This window comes from Salmo salar, chromosome 14 (genome assembly GCF_965601325.2).
Source record: "Salmo salar chromosome 14, fSalSal1, whole genome shotgun sequence".
Lineage (NCBI taxonomy): Eukaryota > Metazoa > Chordata > Actinopteri > Salmoniformes > Salmonidae > Salmo > Salmo salar.
In genome coordinates this window covers 66256686-66272836 of record NC_138304.1, presented here as the reverse complement: position 1 = coordinate 66272836, position 16151 = coordinate 66256686, and the positions used below count along the sequence as shown (strand labels likewise).

The following is a 16151-nucleotide window of genomic DNA, read 5'->3' as shown; positions in this document are numbered from 1 at the left end:
CTGAATGGAGCAGACTGCAGCTCTGTACCAGCAAGTCTTGATTGCTTTATCGGCTGAATTCTAATGGTGAGACAGTAGCTCTGCCGGAGCATCTGCAGATACTAGGCAAGATGCCATTGTGGTTAATTGGCCAATGTGGCCTAAAGTTCAAGTTATCGGAGCTGAGAACTTTTTTGATCAGTCATTGTTAGCAGAGAACAAGTTCTGGAGATGTCTGTTGCAGTGTGTCCTCGCAAGCCTGATATAAATCACTTTACAAAATAATTCTTCCCAATATGCTTGCAAAAGCAGAACATATGGCAATTACACAAGCATGCAGCTGCTGTTTTGGGGCTAGGTGATAAATAATGGATAGCAGTCTTCCACAGGGTCCTCAAAAAAGCTAATGAGAGAGGGGAATGCGACAGGGAATTAATAATCAAGTGTTTTTTTACCCATGTATTCTAAAAAAGCCCAAGGACTCAAAATATAGGAAAAACAATTAGATTCTATTCACACTTCCACAGTAAGTATTCAAAAACTAACATTTGCATTTAGTAGGCTAGATTTCATTCACAACTCTAACTGGCGCTGTCGTGACGCCCTTTCATGCCAAATAAGGTTTGTTTCTCTCTCACAGACACGAGGCATTAAGCCGTCGACTCGCGGTATGCAACTTCCCTATCCTCTTCTCCCCAGAACATGTGGGTGACCTTAATAATTTACGAAAGGAGAAGAGATGGGAAATACTGTACGCACCAGTGCAGATTGTGCAGGAGGAACTGGTGTTCTACATCAAAGCCTGAACCATGCAGGTCAGTCACATGCAGTCATCTGTTACAAAATGTAACCTTAACCCCGAGAATATGTGGCTGACTGCAAAGCAGAGTGATTAACTATTGAAAAGTGCAAGAAGAGACATCTTGTATGGAGAACACACATCATAATGACACCTTTTTAATTCTGTTGCCGACGGCTGTTTATGTGCTACTAATTACTGGCGAAGAATAATAATTATTCCTCCTATTCGACTCTATAATAATAATAATTCCTCCTATTCGACTCTATAATAATAATCATTCCTCCTATTCGACTCTATAATAATAATCATTCCTCCTATTCGACTCTATAATAATAATCATTCCTCCTATTCGACTCTATAATGCCGACGGCGTTCTCAGACTCTCCATTCACCCTCCTGCAGCGTGACTACTTGGCTCGCCCTCGTCCTACACCGGTGTCGTTGCACTGTAATTCATGCCGCCTACCTGTCGCACTCTGTGTTTTTCCACACACTGACTAATACTCCCAAGCCGTGGCATTGGGGAGGGGTTAGGGCGTTCTGAAGGTCTGCCAAAATAATCACTCAGACAAAAACCACAAATGCGGCTTGAGTCATTTAACACGAATAGAGTCCAGAGAAAGGGCTGTTTGCGTTTGGTTATCCCTGTTCGCCCATAAGCTTGAAAAGGTTCATCTGCCACACAAAATTGCTGCACCTATCTCTGTTTGTATAGGAACTCATTGTGATTTAGTTAGAAGGATCCGGCAGTACTGGCAGCTATTCAAGCCCTTATGCCTATTTGCTTATCCTCATTCACAGCGGAATTGGCTTTTTCCTGAGCCATTTTTCAAGCAGGTGTGACAGTATTTTCATTGAGTCTGCCACTGCTAGTGCGGCTCTGTAGGGTAAATGTTAGGGGTTATACATGTTTGAGAGGCCAGGCTGGGCCTCCCTGGTAAGGCTACACCGCCATTTCCATGTCTGCAGATCTGATTAGAGACACTAGGTCATTGGTTTGTGTGGCTGGAATGGAAATAAAAAGCTAATTCCACAGAGTGAGATGTGCACAGCCAAAGGATTAGTATTGTCAAACCATGATGTCATTATTAGGACGATGAAATCCCGTAATGAAAAATGTGACCGTTAGAAGAAACTCTCTTACTCCAACATGCAAACCCTGGTACGCTTCCCAGAGTGCTAACCCAAAAAGGCTCCCCATTTGAACAAGGTTGTAACTTTAAGTGAGACTCCCATTTTTAACAATTTCCAGAAACTCTTAACTCTGTTTCTGTTATTATCTGCAGGCTGGTTTGTCTTAAAACATAGGCTCATTTTGAGTGGGGAGCTCTACTCTCTGCTTCGATGTCATTAGGCTTTCTGTGTTTGTCATAACATAGACGGCTGGTATGGCTCAGACCACAGACTAGAATATAACCCTATAATAAGCTGAAACCATACGGAGTGCTGGGACAGCCATGCCATGTCCCTGAGAGGATGGCTAGTCTAGGCTGATGATTATCTGTCATTGCGTATAAAAATAGAGACAAGCCACTCACTCTCACAGACTCCCGGACAGCCGCATGCGAACTAACAGCCTTTCTCTAGTACGTAAAAAGCAGGGGTTCCATCGGCTTCTTCAAACGAAGCCCCTTCATTAAAAATGCAGGAGCAATTACCCCGGCTAGCTCTGAGTGAGAGAGCACTGCGCCACGCCGACACTCTGGGTACCACACCGCACTTTCCGTCCTGAAGCCGGGCTGACAGAGCAGAGGCAGGCCAGACACAGCAGACAGACAGCCGGGTCTACGGTTACAGTAGAACAACACACCTTTCACTAACATCCTGTCAGTCTCTTCCAGATGTAGCTAAGACCCTCAACCCCATAGCTGCTGCCTAACCTCGCTCGGAGAGGCAAGTACATGCTAACAGGGAACGGCACTCACAGCAGGCTCTCTCATAAACATTCTGTCTGCTCTGTCCTGTCTTTCCAGAATGGGGCAAAGTGAGATGGTATCTTGTACCCTCGGAAATCCAGTTACGCAGTTCAGAATACAAGGCACTTGGTGTTCCAGCCCTGCAGCTAGTTCTACTCATGTCCTACTTCTCTGACGTTAATATCCGTAAGTGAATGTAAAAATGGGCATTTACAGAAGGTGCCTCGACCACCACTCCTGCCATCCTGCACAGTAGTCAGCGGGGGCTCCAGGAAAGAGGGAGTTAGACAGAAAAAGAAGAGGAACGAAAGAGAGAAAATTATGGAGCGAGGGAGATACAAATGGGAGTGAACTTGAAAGGCAAAAAAAAAAAGAGAGGGAGGGACAGCAACGAAGGTCATGTGTATGAGCCACAGCATCAAAGACCAAAAAAATAGAGCATGCACTTGCAGAAAAGCAAGACCGGGAAACAAAGGAATCCGCAGAAGGACTCCACTGGGCATCCCTGTGCCCACTCTACTCCACTGTAGTGCTGCAGGACTCTGCTATACTCTGGCCCCTGCCCCCCCCATGCAGCAGAAGCAGCAGCAGCAGCAGAAGCAGCAGCAGCAGCAGCAGCCTAGCTTCCCTCTGTAGAGCAGAGCAGAGCTGCCTGTGGCTCCAGATGGCCGGGGACAGAGAACACAGTGACGAGGGCTCCCTGAGGTCACACTGACACCACCACCAGCAGCACTCACTCACAGACTCACAATCAGGGAGCATCTGTGGTTATAAGCAATTCAGGGTATGCAGGTTACACTATGCCTACATTCATTGTGCTACAGTTACATTTACAGGAGAATACATTTAACAGTAAATCCAAGTCCCTAAATCCCACCTGATTGTTATAGCTCTGCGGGTTCAACTAGAAAAGACTGGAACAGAGGAAATGGAAGATTCCATCAAATTCTCCCAGTTTTTTTTATTGTCTTCGATAGAATGAATATTGAATGTTGAAAGGCAGAACACACTTTCACAAAGCAGCCATAATGAGATATGGACCTGAGTGTGTAAGGGGCAGGGGCCTAATTTATAAATGTTGAGTACATTTAAAACAAAGTATAGAGATGTATTAACTTGGGACACACCATACACACGCACGTTTGTCATTATAAATCAGACCTGGCGTAAAACAGACAAAACGTCAACGGAAAAGGTGAACCGTCTCTGTTCTACCATTAAACTATCAGCTTCGGATCGGATCGCAGAGAGCAAAATACTTGAAATAGCTTTTCTGTGAAGTGGGTCCAATTAAATGAGAGATGGGACGAATGGTAGCCTATACTAACTTAATCGTTGTAGGCCTATAGGCTATTTTGGTCTATCGCAGTCAGACAAGGTGAGTCAGACAAATGTTCTGCAATGATCATGGAAATGAAATGACCAAAATAATTGGAAATGTATGCCTATTTCTAATGATTGTAGAATACAAAGATAATGGCAAATGATCAGTAATGGCAGATGTTTGCATCTTGTTATTATATTTAGGTAGGCTACCAGTGTTTTTGTTGTTGTTATATATTCCCCATTTGCGCAAGGCTACTAGGCTCCTTTCGCCTTCTTGAAATGCAATACTTCAACACTAGAAACGGTGCGTACGCATGGTCTAAGGTTTGCGGGAGGATAAGCACATTTCCACGTCAAGTTAAGTTTGATAAATGCCAACTTCTGCGTGAAAACTGGCGCACGCATCTTTTGGGGCATATTTTGGGCATTCGCAACGTTTATAAATGAGGCCCCAGGCCTCTGTAGCTCACTCAGTGCTTAGGAGGAAGCAGTGGCGGCGGGCAGCGGGTACAGTAATGTATGTGTGTAGATAGGGGGCCGAGTTGTCAGTTGATAAATGAGAAGGAGGCCAGAGTGCCCCGGCGCTGTGTTATGTACAGCACACAGGTAGATAAATGAAGCTATCCACTCCACTGAGTGACAGCTACAGGGAGAGGGATTGTATGGCGAGATAACAGGCGTTAGGCAGATAAAAACCAGAGATGCGGGCGTGGGTTGATTAATGATCAAAAGCCCCCGGATAGTGGCGGTGATCCGGGGGAGGGAAAACAAGGTAGAGAGGGAGGTAGCTGAGATGCCGCTGCCAACCTTCGTTGTATACTGACTAAATTAGCTTAATGCTTGTATTTCAACAGCACGGCCTCGGCATGTGGTTTCGTTCAATCCCTCTTGAAGGATGTATTAACAATTGTGTCTATAAATGACTAATTGTGTTCCGTGACGCTGTCTGTGTTATATTAATATGTTGCGTCACATGAATAATAAGCCTTTAGCTCATGAACACTAAATGTAATATCCTCTCCTAGCTGGAGCGCTTTGTGCTGCCCTCGTGGAGATTTGCAGCAAGCAGATGACTAGCTCTGTTCCACAGCATTAAAACCCAATTTAACCCCAAAAGAATTGAACTTTCGCTTTGCTCTGCCTTTGATGAGGCGACACTGAAAGGCTACACCCAGAATGGGGATATACTGTAGCGCTGGCCAGCTAGCGGGTGTCAGCCTGGCTTGAAAGCAGCAGGATTTAGATGGTTCTGTTGAACAATGGCTCACCCCGTGTAATGTAACCAAACCCTTTTCCTTGCTTTTAACCCGCCCCAGCCTCACTCCCATCGCCCCCACCCCCCATCTCCTACCCCCACTCTCCCACCATAAGGAATTAGAGAGAGTATAAATGGATCCCAAGGTCCAGGCAGACACAGACATAAAGCCACTCAATGGCCTCCGTTGACTGGTGTTTACTTAAGGCCCGGGATATTAGCCTTTGTTAAATCTATCTCTGTGTCCGCCTCTGAGCTTCTCTCTGTATGCTCGACTAGCGTGACTGTAACACAGACGGTGTGTTTGCCTGTCTCTCTCATCTCTTGATAGGAAGGGTGTAATGACTAGGACTATGAGGGGGTGTCATCGTAGTACAGTGGACTCTGGTGACTACTGTAGGCTGTCCCGTAGAAGATGAGAGCCTCTGCATAAGCGAGGCAATTCATCAAAAAAAGGAGACGCATTCAAAAAGGGGCAAATAAACGGGATCTTCTGCAATTTGTACTTTGGTAATTCTGTAGTCGTAAACCAAAATAGCTGTCAATTCAAGTTTCTAAGGATAATCATGACATGCCAAGGCATACAGAATTTTGCATACAGACATAGCGTTTGGATGAAATGCACACATTTCCCATAATAACTATCATTAAATGACATCATTGATCTGTGAGGTGGAATTGTTAAGGGAACATATATTTACTGTAATTTCCTCATTTGTATAACATCTATAATTCACTTACGATTAAAACCAAACAAATACTCAAATCAAATACAGAATACTAGTGAAATCCTAGTCACCATGTTCAATAAGGTACCATATCTGAGAGAGATTCAGCGTTGGCTCCGTTCGTTCACAGAGCAGCATGGGAATAGAAACAGGCCTTTAAACGATTCCCTTATCAAAGCACTGTCCTGCAGGCTCCCTTCACCTTCCTAAAAAAACAAGCCGTAGGAATGCTCTTTCAGGAATAAATCACTATGTTCCACTGCACTAATCAATAGAGGGCCAAATGTTATTGTTTCATCTCCTTTCTGAGTTTTACATGCCAATCCTCGCCGTTGACCGCCACGTGGTCGACAAACGGCGGCGGGTCCAGCAAAATATATGTGAAGGTATGAGACATTTGAAATTGAAAACGCCTCGGACAATGAAATTCCTTCATACCGAGAAGATGTAAGGCAGTGTTAAACTCATAATATACTTTTTCATCCTAATGGAACCCAGATGTTCTGGAGATTCTATATATTCCTCGGCGGGCGGAGAAGTATTTCCGATATGTGTCATAAAATGGAGTCGGGAAAGGACGAGCATGGCAACAATTTGGTATGAGTTACGTTCCCTAGAATCCCTATCTCCTTCATCGCTGGCAGTTATTTATGCCCCCTTGGGAGAATGAGGCCCTATCCAGAGCATGCTGAAATGAAGATGAATAGACAGTCCTGGATGACTTTAGATGGATGCTTAATTCAGGGTGGGGAGGGAGGCCGCTTGCCTGTGTGGCCAAGCGGCTGCCGTCTGATGCTGAGGCCCAGTCCTCACGCCAGCCTGCCAAGGCCCTACCCTATAATCTACCGATCAATGATCATTAATGGTAGTGTGGGATAGCAGCTCTCCCTAACCTGCACTCTCAGTCACAGAGAGAGCCTTCTGCTCTCACATCACTGGCCCTGGTCAGAGGACCATACATACATATGCCATACATACATACATACTGGGCACCAGCTAGAGTAACTAGCCGGGAAAATAAAACCATTTCTCGACGACTTTAAAAAAGGTGCTGTTGGGTTTGTTCGCCGCCGTTGGTCAGACGAGTTTGCATGACATGGATATCGCACTCAAGGATACATCAATCGCTGACGGAGGCTGGGCCCGATCTGCTCTGACCTTGAGTGGGAGTCGACAACGAAGGGGGGGGGGTTGCAGTGGAGTGGTGAGGGAGGGAGGGAGAGCGGAAGGAAAGGAGGGCTGAGGGGACCTCTGATTGAGAGACCTGAGATGAGCTCCTCTGAGATATGACAGAGAAAAAGGAGGGAGAGGCAGAGGAAAAGAGGGATAGAGAGGGGAGGGGGCAGAGTGAGAGAGAAGCCATATGGCCGCAGCACAAATGTATTAAACTATAAATCAGAAGAGAAACCAGTGGGCTACCAGGTCGGGCTGCCGATATTCTCCTCTAGGATCCTCCAGCTAGCTACCTCAGCAGCTCTTTACAATAGGAAGGGAAGAGGACGAAAGACGTTCCATGGCTTTATCTGCATTAGTTTCTATTTTTAATGACGGAGGACGTTAAGTCTACCAACTGTCCCGCCATCAGCCACCAACCAGAGCCTAGGTTTCCACGCCAAAGGTAGTGATGCATACAACGGCTAGAGCAAATATAGGCAGCCCTGGCGGATGCCTGTTTACTTTCAGCCTGTGGCTGGCCACCATGTCAGTTCTAAGGATGAAGGCATGGCTGAGCCAGGATAGGAGATATGGGTGTGTAGTCGTCTCATTGTTTGATTTATGGAATGTATTAGATAATGAAAAGTATTAGGCTGCTCCAGGCGTAGACAACATTAAATACATAAAAAATGATTGAGGATAAAAACACAAAAAGGCCTGGAGGCTTATTTCAATTGTGGTTCTCATTGTGTTTCTGACTAATGACACGCCACCCTCTTGATATTTCACCCAATATTAATTCTCAGTATCTTAATATAGTAGACCAAGAAACGTGACAAAGCCAGTGTGATTAACAGTTTGCCAACCTAACAATCACAACATAGGAGCGACCTATCACGCTCCAATCCAGTTAGCCTTAATTAATCAATCTTCCGGACAGCTCCACAAGCCGTGCCGAGGCTGGACAAGCTAGCGTTGTGATGCCTCACCAAATGAGAGAGACATGCACACCCCAGAAAGCCACTTGCCATCTGAAACCATCACGGCCAAGGCCAGCCATCGTTCACACCCCATCCCCACTCAGCGGCTTGACAGGAGGAGCGAAGGAGGGGGAGGATTAGAGTAGGAGGATGGGAGGAGGTAGGGGTGTGGGAGGGAGGGAGGTTAAAGGTACTGAAGTGATGAGCCGTGGGTGCCCTACCTTGGTCTGGAGGTAGTGGGGGTAGTAGTATGTGTACTGAGGGTACATTGGTTGCTGTTCCAATCGCTTGCCCATATAGCTGGAATCCTTAGCGCCGTGGCAAGGAATGGTTGCGCGGAGGCGGTCGGACGAGCGTTAGTAGTACTGGGGCTTGGCTCTCTGACTGTAGGTCCCTTATTTTTCCCGTCCACACTGGTGTGTTGAATCACTGCTGGTCCTCCGGAGAGCAAGCAGGGTTCGTCTGACGGAGAGTGGCTGGGAGAGGGGTTGCCTCTGTGGGGGTAGTTCCTGCCCGACAACGCCTTTCAGTTAAATCTCCTGTAGTAGAGCTCGGCAGATGCTCGTTCAGTTTCTCAAAAATATTCCCCACAAGAGTTAAAAAACGGACGCTGCTGCGTGTCCTGTCTGCTTGTCCTGTCTGCGTGTCCTGTCTTTCCCTCACTGGCTGGCGTCGGATAGTAACGCGTGAGAAGAGAGGTAGAGGAGGAAGATAAGCAGGTGGCAGTGGTTCTAAGCAGTCCTGCGAACAAATTGCTGGCACAGGAGAGTGTAGTAGAGGAGAAAAGGAAAAACAAGGAAAAGGGGAGGATATAAAGATCACTTTTCTATTTAAGCTGTCTCGCTATAGCTTACCTCGCTCCTCGGCTTCAATCTCTCTCACACTCTCTGTATCTGCCTCTCTCTGTTGCTCACTCGGCTGCTCTCTCTCTCCCTCTTCTATAGTCTGATATCCCAGCTGCTCTATGTTGTACTGTTGGACACAGGATATATCCTCAGCAGCGCACTAACAGATGCACTTTGGGAAGGGTCCGAATCGGAACGCAAGAGACAGGCAGGAACAAACCAATGAAGCAATCGCAGTGTGTAACGGTTCAGCCAGAGCAGAGCAGATTACACAGAAACAATCCCAGTTCCTAATTGATACGGCACCGGAGAAAAAAAAGGACTCCCAACCGGTCCGCTGGTTCAGAGAAGGAGAGAAAAAAATACTAGAATGAGAAGCACAATGACAGTGTCCCAGGTGCCCAACAGACAGACAAGCCAGAGAGTCTCCTGTCTGCGCTCCTCCCTTTTCCTGCTCTTGTAAAATTCTCTCTCTCTCTCTCTCTCTCTCTCTCTCTCTCTGTCTGTCTCTGTGTGTGTGTGTGTGCGTGTGTGGTGAAGGGGGCTCGTCCTGCACAGCCGGTAGGAGGGACTTGAGTCGGCTCAGTGTGAGAGAGCAATCCAGATGCAGATCAGGGGGCTGCAGTATTTCCACAGCCAGAGAAAGGAGTGGGGAGAGGGGGACGGCAGGCAGGCAGGCAGGCTATTCCCCCTACTGGCTGCCAAAGGACCTAACGCCTGGTTTAAACTCTCCTCCATCAATGTGGGATGATTTTATTTCGGAAGAAATCAGTCATCTTAAACATGACTCCTATACTTGTATAAAACTATAAAACAACGACAGGTTTTGCTTAGGTATGTTTCAAGCGTTCACTTTCCTCTCGGAGGTAAATGACACTGTCAGTTAGCGACAGTGCATCAACGTCCTGTCTAATTTATACCCTCCATATTGCTGTGATGATACATCATATTTGTGCAAACGTATTTTGCTTGTTTTTCCCGTGTAACCATGACAGACCAGCACTTAAAAACATACTCAAATGCAAACATAATTTACAATCCTTTCTAAATGATCACTCTGGGTGCTATGCCTCCACATGTTAGGGGTGGCAGGTAGCCTAGCGGTAAGAGCATTGGGCTAGTAACTGAATGGCCGCTAATTCAATACCCCGAGCTGACTAGGTGAAAAACATCTGTCGACGTGCCCTTGAGCAAGACACTTAACCCTAATTGCTCCTGTAAGTCGCTCTGGATAAACGTCTGCTAAATGACTCAAATATCAACAAAAATGTTTCCCGACATAACACATTCTACCTGACCAGTTACGCTCCTCTCGCTATGAAACGACAACATTGAGAACACTTTCCACCTGCATCTAGATGTGGCCGTTTGGTGCGAAGAGAGATCAAAGTGTTGGGTAAAGAGTGCTGGAGGGAAAATCACTATATATACTACCAGCTATAAACTGACACTGTTTGATGCTATAATATCTAATACATGCCATTTAGCAGACAATTTTATCCAAAGGCATGCGTGCATACATTTTATGGGTGGTCCAGGGAATCAAACCCACTATCCTGGCGTTACAAAGGTCACGCTCTACCCACTACAATAGACTATAGCATGACAGTGGAGTCCAATGGACAGCAGCAGGATGGTAGTAAGGCAGTTTTTTACCTTCTCTTAGGCCTGCGAGGAACCTTAGCTGCACACACAGACTGTGGCTTAACCTATGGAGGTCAGTGAGTGCAAGTCCACAAGTTCATGGGCTTCTGTTTTCAGTCAATTAGCAAAATTATCCTTGATTTCAAAGTGAGCAAAGAATTATAAAAATCTATAAAAAAAATCAATCAAATGTGGTATGCAAAGCATTTCAAATGACAAACATTTGCTATAGATATGTCAAGCAATACTACAGTCACTGAGGGAGAATTCACACAGACAGACTGAACCCACGAGGGTAATTTCCCCTTAATTGACGTTTTCAGACCAAATTACCGATTTTCAGTGCATCACTTAAAAAAATAGGTCCCAGCTCAATTATGCCACAATTTGCACATGGATTTACAATGGCAATTTCTTTCCTCATTCAAACATGTAGTTTTGTATACAGTAGAGTACATGGCAACGCACGTAGGCAGCATGCATGCTAGTGGGCAGACTGAATCAGTACTAGCATCCCACAGACAGATTAACAGCTCCAGGACAGAAGGACTGGCAGGGTTACTCACAGAATGGAGGGATGGAGGGGGAGAGAAAGAAAGAGTGAGAGTAGGGGGGGCAGAAAATAATAAGAAAGGGAGACAAGTAGAGTGAGAGCGAGAGAGAGCATTCTGACATTTTGTGTGGTTACGTCTACTGCCTTTGGTGCATACTTTCACAAATTACTACTCAGGATTGACACGTTAACACTTCACTAATTGTTATTGCCATATCTGGGTTTGGAACATGCAGCCCTTCAATTGAGACTCAATACTTACTTGGAACGAGGCAGATACTCTTGGCTAATGTTGAAGTTTTATAAGTCAGCATTCAATGGCTCAAGACTTGTAAACATTATGTGGGCGGGTATGCAAGTAAGGCCCAACGTTCATCCAAATATTCTGCTCTGTATTCCATCATAGCAAAAGGAAAGAGGGTGGGTGAATGTGGATGTGCCAGCTCTGCCTCGGCACTGATAGGGGCTCTGAAGTGAATCAGTGGACTGACGTCAGGCTGAGGACAGGGGCGATATGAAGCCAGCTGTTTAATCATGGCCGCCAACAGAAAGAGGGATGGAAAGATACCGTTTTTTTTCTCCTGTGATTGATAGTGATGCATAGGTTCCCCACTGTGATTCACACACGCATGTGCACACGCACGCGCACACACTCACTCGAAACGCACACACAAAAAAATGCGCACACAAGCCCTGATTCATCTCTGCAGCTTCCAGGGAGACAGAGCTGGAGCGAGGGGGCGAAGGGAAGGACGGCTATATGGAAACATCACAGTCTGTGTGAGGTGAGAGCAGAGAGAGACACGGCCGTATCACAAAGCAGTCTGGGTGTGGATCTGACCAGGGGCCATTGTCAAACAGCCGTATTGTGAGGCTGGAAGAGACTGGAAGTGGATCACACAGACAGATACTCGTAAAGATGCCATGCAGTGTGCAGTGAGTCATCTGTGGGATATGAAGTGAACAGGTAGGATAGATGGTTCTCCCATGGCACAAAGTGAACACAATCTCCTCTAAACAACCCAGATGAGAACTATGAATAGCAAAGCTGTCCTTAGTCATCAACTTCATTGTGAGAGGAGACATTACCTCCCGAGAGAAGACCTGTCTTTAATGCCATTGCCAACATGTTCTATTCTTAGTATAAAAATGACTAAATCATATCTACATTTGCAGGCAAATGTATATGGGAAAGTAAAATTACATGGTAAGTTGCCATGTATTTTCTTTGATTTCAAGAGATTTTTGAGTATTCTGTAAATACTTTAATACCTGCCCTTTTCTGTTTATTGACCTGTTTATTGATCTGACTCTGGAGAAATATCCTACTAATATCCCTGAATCCACACTGAGAAGATACAGGACTGAGAGAGAAAGCTACAAAGAGAGAGAGAGAGCCAAGAGTGAAAGCAGAACAGAAACGACTAGGCTCCCCCAGAACCCCTGGAAGATCTCCATTGACAACCAAGACCGAGACTCCCCCGCTACTCGGCAACAACTTCTCTATGAGTGGCACATTATTCAAGGGGCTCGGTGCAATCAAGAGGCTCCCATTTCCTTCCACTGGACAGTCGTAGGCGTTTCCTAGAACTGACCAGATGCTTGGAATTCGAGGGAGTGCTGACACCGAGCCAAGGAAGAGTGGTGGGAGAGGGGGTGGGAATGCGGGGAGCAGCACAGGGCTTAGTAATTTGTGGAAAAACACTGCAGCCAGTGACAGCGGCTCTACTTGGAGCTCAAGAACCTGACCGCCGCAGATGCCCAACGTTGTTCTGTATCACTCCACTTCCTGTGTGAGTCATTTACTACCATCCAAGGATGCCAAGGAGAAGAAGGCGGAGGTTGAGAAGCACCAATGAGTTAGAAACATGAAACCTATGAGAGGTAGAGTTGCTACTGCAGTTAGATGAAACACAACAGAACATATTATTAATCTCTCTTTGGTTCTCTGATTAGGCTGTTCGCAGAAAAACCTGAGCTGTTATAAATTGTCTTGTACTGAGAAAGGAGGCCCGGTGCTAGAGTGATGGGAGATGCTTGGTAACAGACGCCTGTCAGTCCGAGCGTGAGCGTGTGTGTGCATGTGAGCGTGCGTGTGTGTGTTCGGGCGTGTGTTTGAGAATGTGTGATCGAGAGCGTGTGAGATTATTTGATTGAGAGTAGGTGAGTTTATGTGAGTCACGTCAGGTGGCCGTGCAGCTGTGGGTAGGTGTGAGGTACTGTGCCACTGCAGTCAGAGAGACTAGTATATGAGGTTCAGGTTATTCCGGCATGTTCCGAGGGCTGAAGTGCCATTCAGCACAGTTCCAAGACCAGATTTCCCGGCCCTAATCCTAACCTTAATAATTAACACATACAGTACATCGGCTGGAGGCAGAAGTCTATAGCCTAATAGCCATGAACCAACCTGAGGAGCACTCGAGAATCGTGGAGTTTTAGAGGCGTGTGGGGTTGCTAGGGACATGGCTGGGGGTGGCACAGCTGAGGTGGGACGAGGGCCAGGTGGGAAGAGAGCAGGGGCGCATTCAGATGGACACACGCATGAAATATGCAAAGTAGAACAAACATGAGTAGATGTCAACCAAGAAATCATGTAGGTTCTATTCATGGGATTTCTATCTGCAGCATTCGCAACGTTTGGCAACTGAACGTGGGCCAGGGATTTAGAGAGGCACGGTAATCACAGGGGTCGCTTGAGTTCTTCTGTGAAGACATGGCAGGAGTAGAGAAGTTCCCTCACCCCTCAAAACATTGCTTGAAGACAACAGCAAATAAAGTTGTGACATTTTGCTGTGAAAGGACCAGGACGGGTGGACAGCAGTGGTGCAGTAAAGCTCCGTCGAGCCATTCTGGAATGACAAAACGTCACGGTGGAATGAGAACACAGAGAGCGAGAGAGAGAAAGTGAGAGAGAAAGTGAGAGCGAAAGTGAGAGAGAAAGTGAGAGAGAGCCAGAGCCAGAGCGAGAGTCCCATTCTGAGGGGAATGTTTCAGAAAAGTAAATGGAGCAGAACCCTACCCCAGCCCTCGACTAACTTCCCTTGTGTCTCATCGTCTGCATGCAAAGTATCAAGCCCAGGAGAGACGTCCGTGGCTGTGCAGAACTATATTGAAAAATAAAATAAAAAACACCCTTGCCTTTCCTAACGAGCACCGACTTTGCTGATAGCTGCTTTATTGAGGAAAAGTGTACTTACAATGCCTGTGATATGTGGTTGTATCACCTAGCTAGCTTCAGATGAATGCACTAACTGTAAGATGCTCTGGATAAGAGCATCTGCTAAATGACTCAAATATACTATACAAAGAAATGTACATGAATGACTATGAATATGAAATGTATAACTGTTCATCTCATAATATTAGCCAGTCCAATGTGCACTATTGTAAAACGCTGGTCCTTTACCATGCATTGAGGTTCCAATAGAATCTGATACTACAGGCGAGTAGTACGCATTCCTTCCCAGCGAAACATTGGCTTCATGCTTGACGGATTTATTCTACAGCCAACAAAGCAATCTACGAGACCCAAATGTATGTTATGTATGACTTTCAAAAGGCTGTGAACATCACTCTACACACATTCCAACGAGCCATTTCCATAGCACGCCATCACCAATGACAGGCTAGGTACAGCAGTATTATAGTGAGACATTGTTGGAGGCTGGTAAGAGACTCCGTAGCAATGCGCTGAGATATTAGCCAGAGTAAAAGGTTGGGGAGGGGGGGGGGGTGATGCACTTAGAGATTGCATCCGTGGTGACGGTGTAATTAGTGCTGCTGAAATCATCAAAGAGAGCCGGTAAATGGGGCAGAACGTCTCCTACAAAAACCAAAAAGCTCTACATTTCCTTTCACACAACAAACGAACAATCGCTGAGTTGAAACGAGCGATGTGACAACGTTACAAAAACACATACCAGACCTGGGTTCAAATACTATTTGAAATCATTTCAAACTACGTTATTAGTGTTTGATGAGCTGACAGTACCTGGCGTAATGGACCAATAGAATAGTCCCAAAACAGCAAACCCTGGCCATCTGGCACCACAGGCAGGCTAGAGCAAACGCTCAAAGTATTTTGAAAGACTTCAAATAGAATTTGAACCCAGGTCTGCATCAAACTGGATCTGCTGGAGACTGCAGACTGGTTGAGACATTTCCATAATTCCATATGTGAATATTGTGTGCCTTGGTAGTAAGCCTAGGACTTGGTTGGGTTGTACAAATGTTATACAAGTTGGCACTGGCTCCATTGAGCAGCTTGATATTTCACAGAGGTAACCAAAGGTTCAATAACGTGTCAGGAGTACAGGGATGGTGGTGGGCCAACATGGAAGTGAACCATCAAGCTCTTTTCCTATAACAAGGCAAGTTCAAGAAGTGTTTCCCTGGTGCCAGAACAACACATTGTGGAATGTCCAAAAATAAAGTGGGGAATTGTTAAAAAAATTCCTGCAACCATTCAGCTCATTTCTAGAGTAAAAAACGATCCAGCTCCAGCTGAAATATATTTCATTACATTCTCCTCTGCTTCCCCAGTAAAAGGACGTCGGACACGGCTCTGGGGAGAGATGGCTAAAGACCTAGTCATTACTTGCAGTAACAAGGTGTGTTTCTTAAGGTCTGCTCTGCTTCCCTCACTCTACGCTGTCTGTAGCAGTCAGTCAGTCCATGAAGAGGGAGAAACCACCCACCCATCGACCAGACCAGAACAGACCAGACCAGAACAGACCAGGCCTAGAACAGACCAGGCCCAGAACAGACCAGGCCTAGAACAGACCAGACCAGAACAGACCAGGCCTAGAACAGACCAGGCCTAGAACAGACCAGGCCCAGAACAGACCAGACCAGAACAGACCAGACCAGAACAGACCAGACCAGAACAGACCAGGCCCAGAACAGACCAGGCCCAGAACAGACCAGGCCCAGAACAGACCAGGCCTAGAACAGACCAGACCAGAACAG

General features: G+C 46.1%; 1 protein-coding gene across 2 annotated transcripts in view; it reads right to left on the bottom strand.

The window, feature by feature from the left end:
* Positions 1-16151, bottom strand: part of LOC106570076 (RNA-binding motif, single-stranded-interacting protein 3) — a 357318-nt gene that overhangs the window by 221561 nt on the left and 119606 nt on the right. Inside the window, exon 1 of one of the 2 annotated variants that reach the window (XM_014142038.3) lies at positions 8363-9488. The exons of the other annotated variant lie outside the window; for it this stretch is intronic. Coding sequence (XP_013997513.1) covers positions 8363-8437 — 75 coding nt within the window. The 5' untranslated portion in view covers positions 8438-9488. Of the gene's footprint in view, positions 1-8362; positions 9489-16151 lie in introns of those variants that run through there. 2 annotated transcript variants of the gene reach the window in all.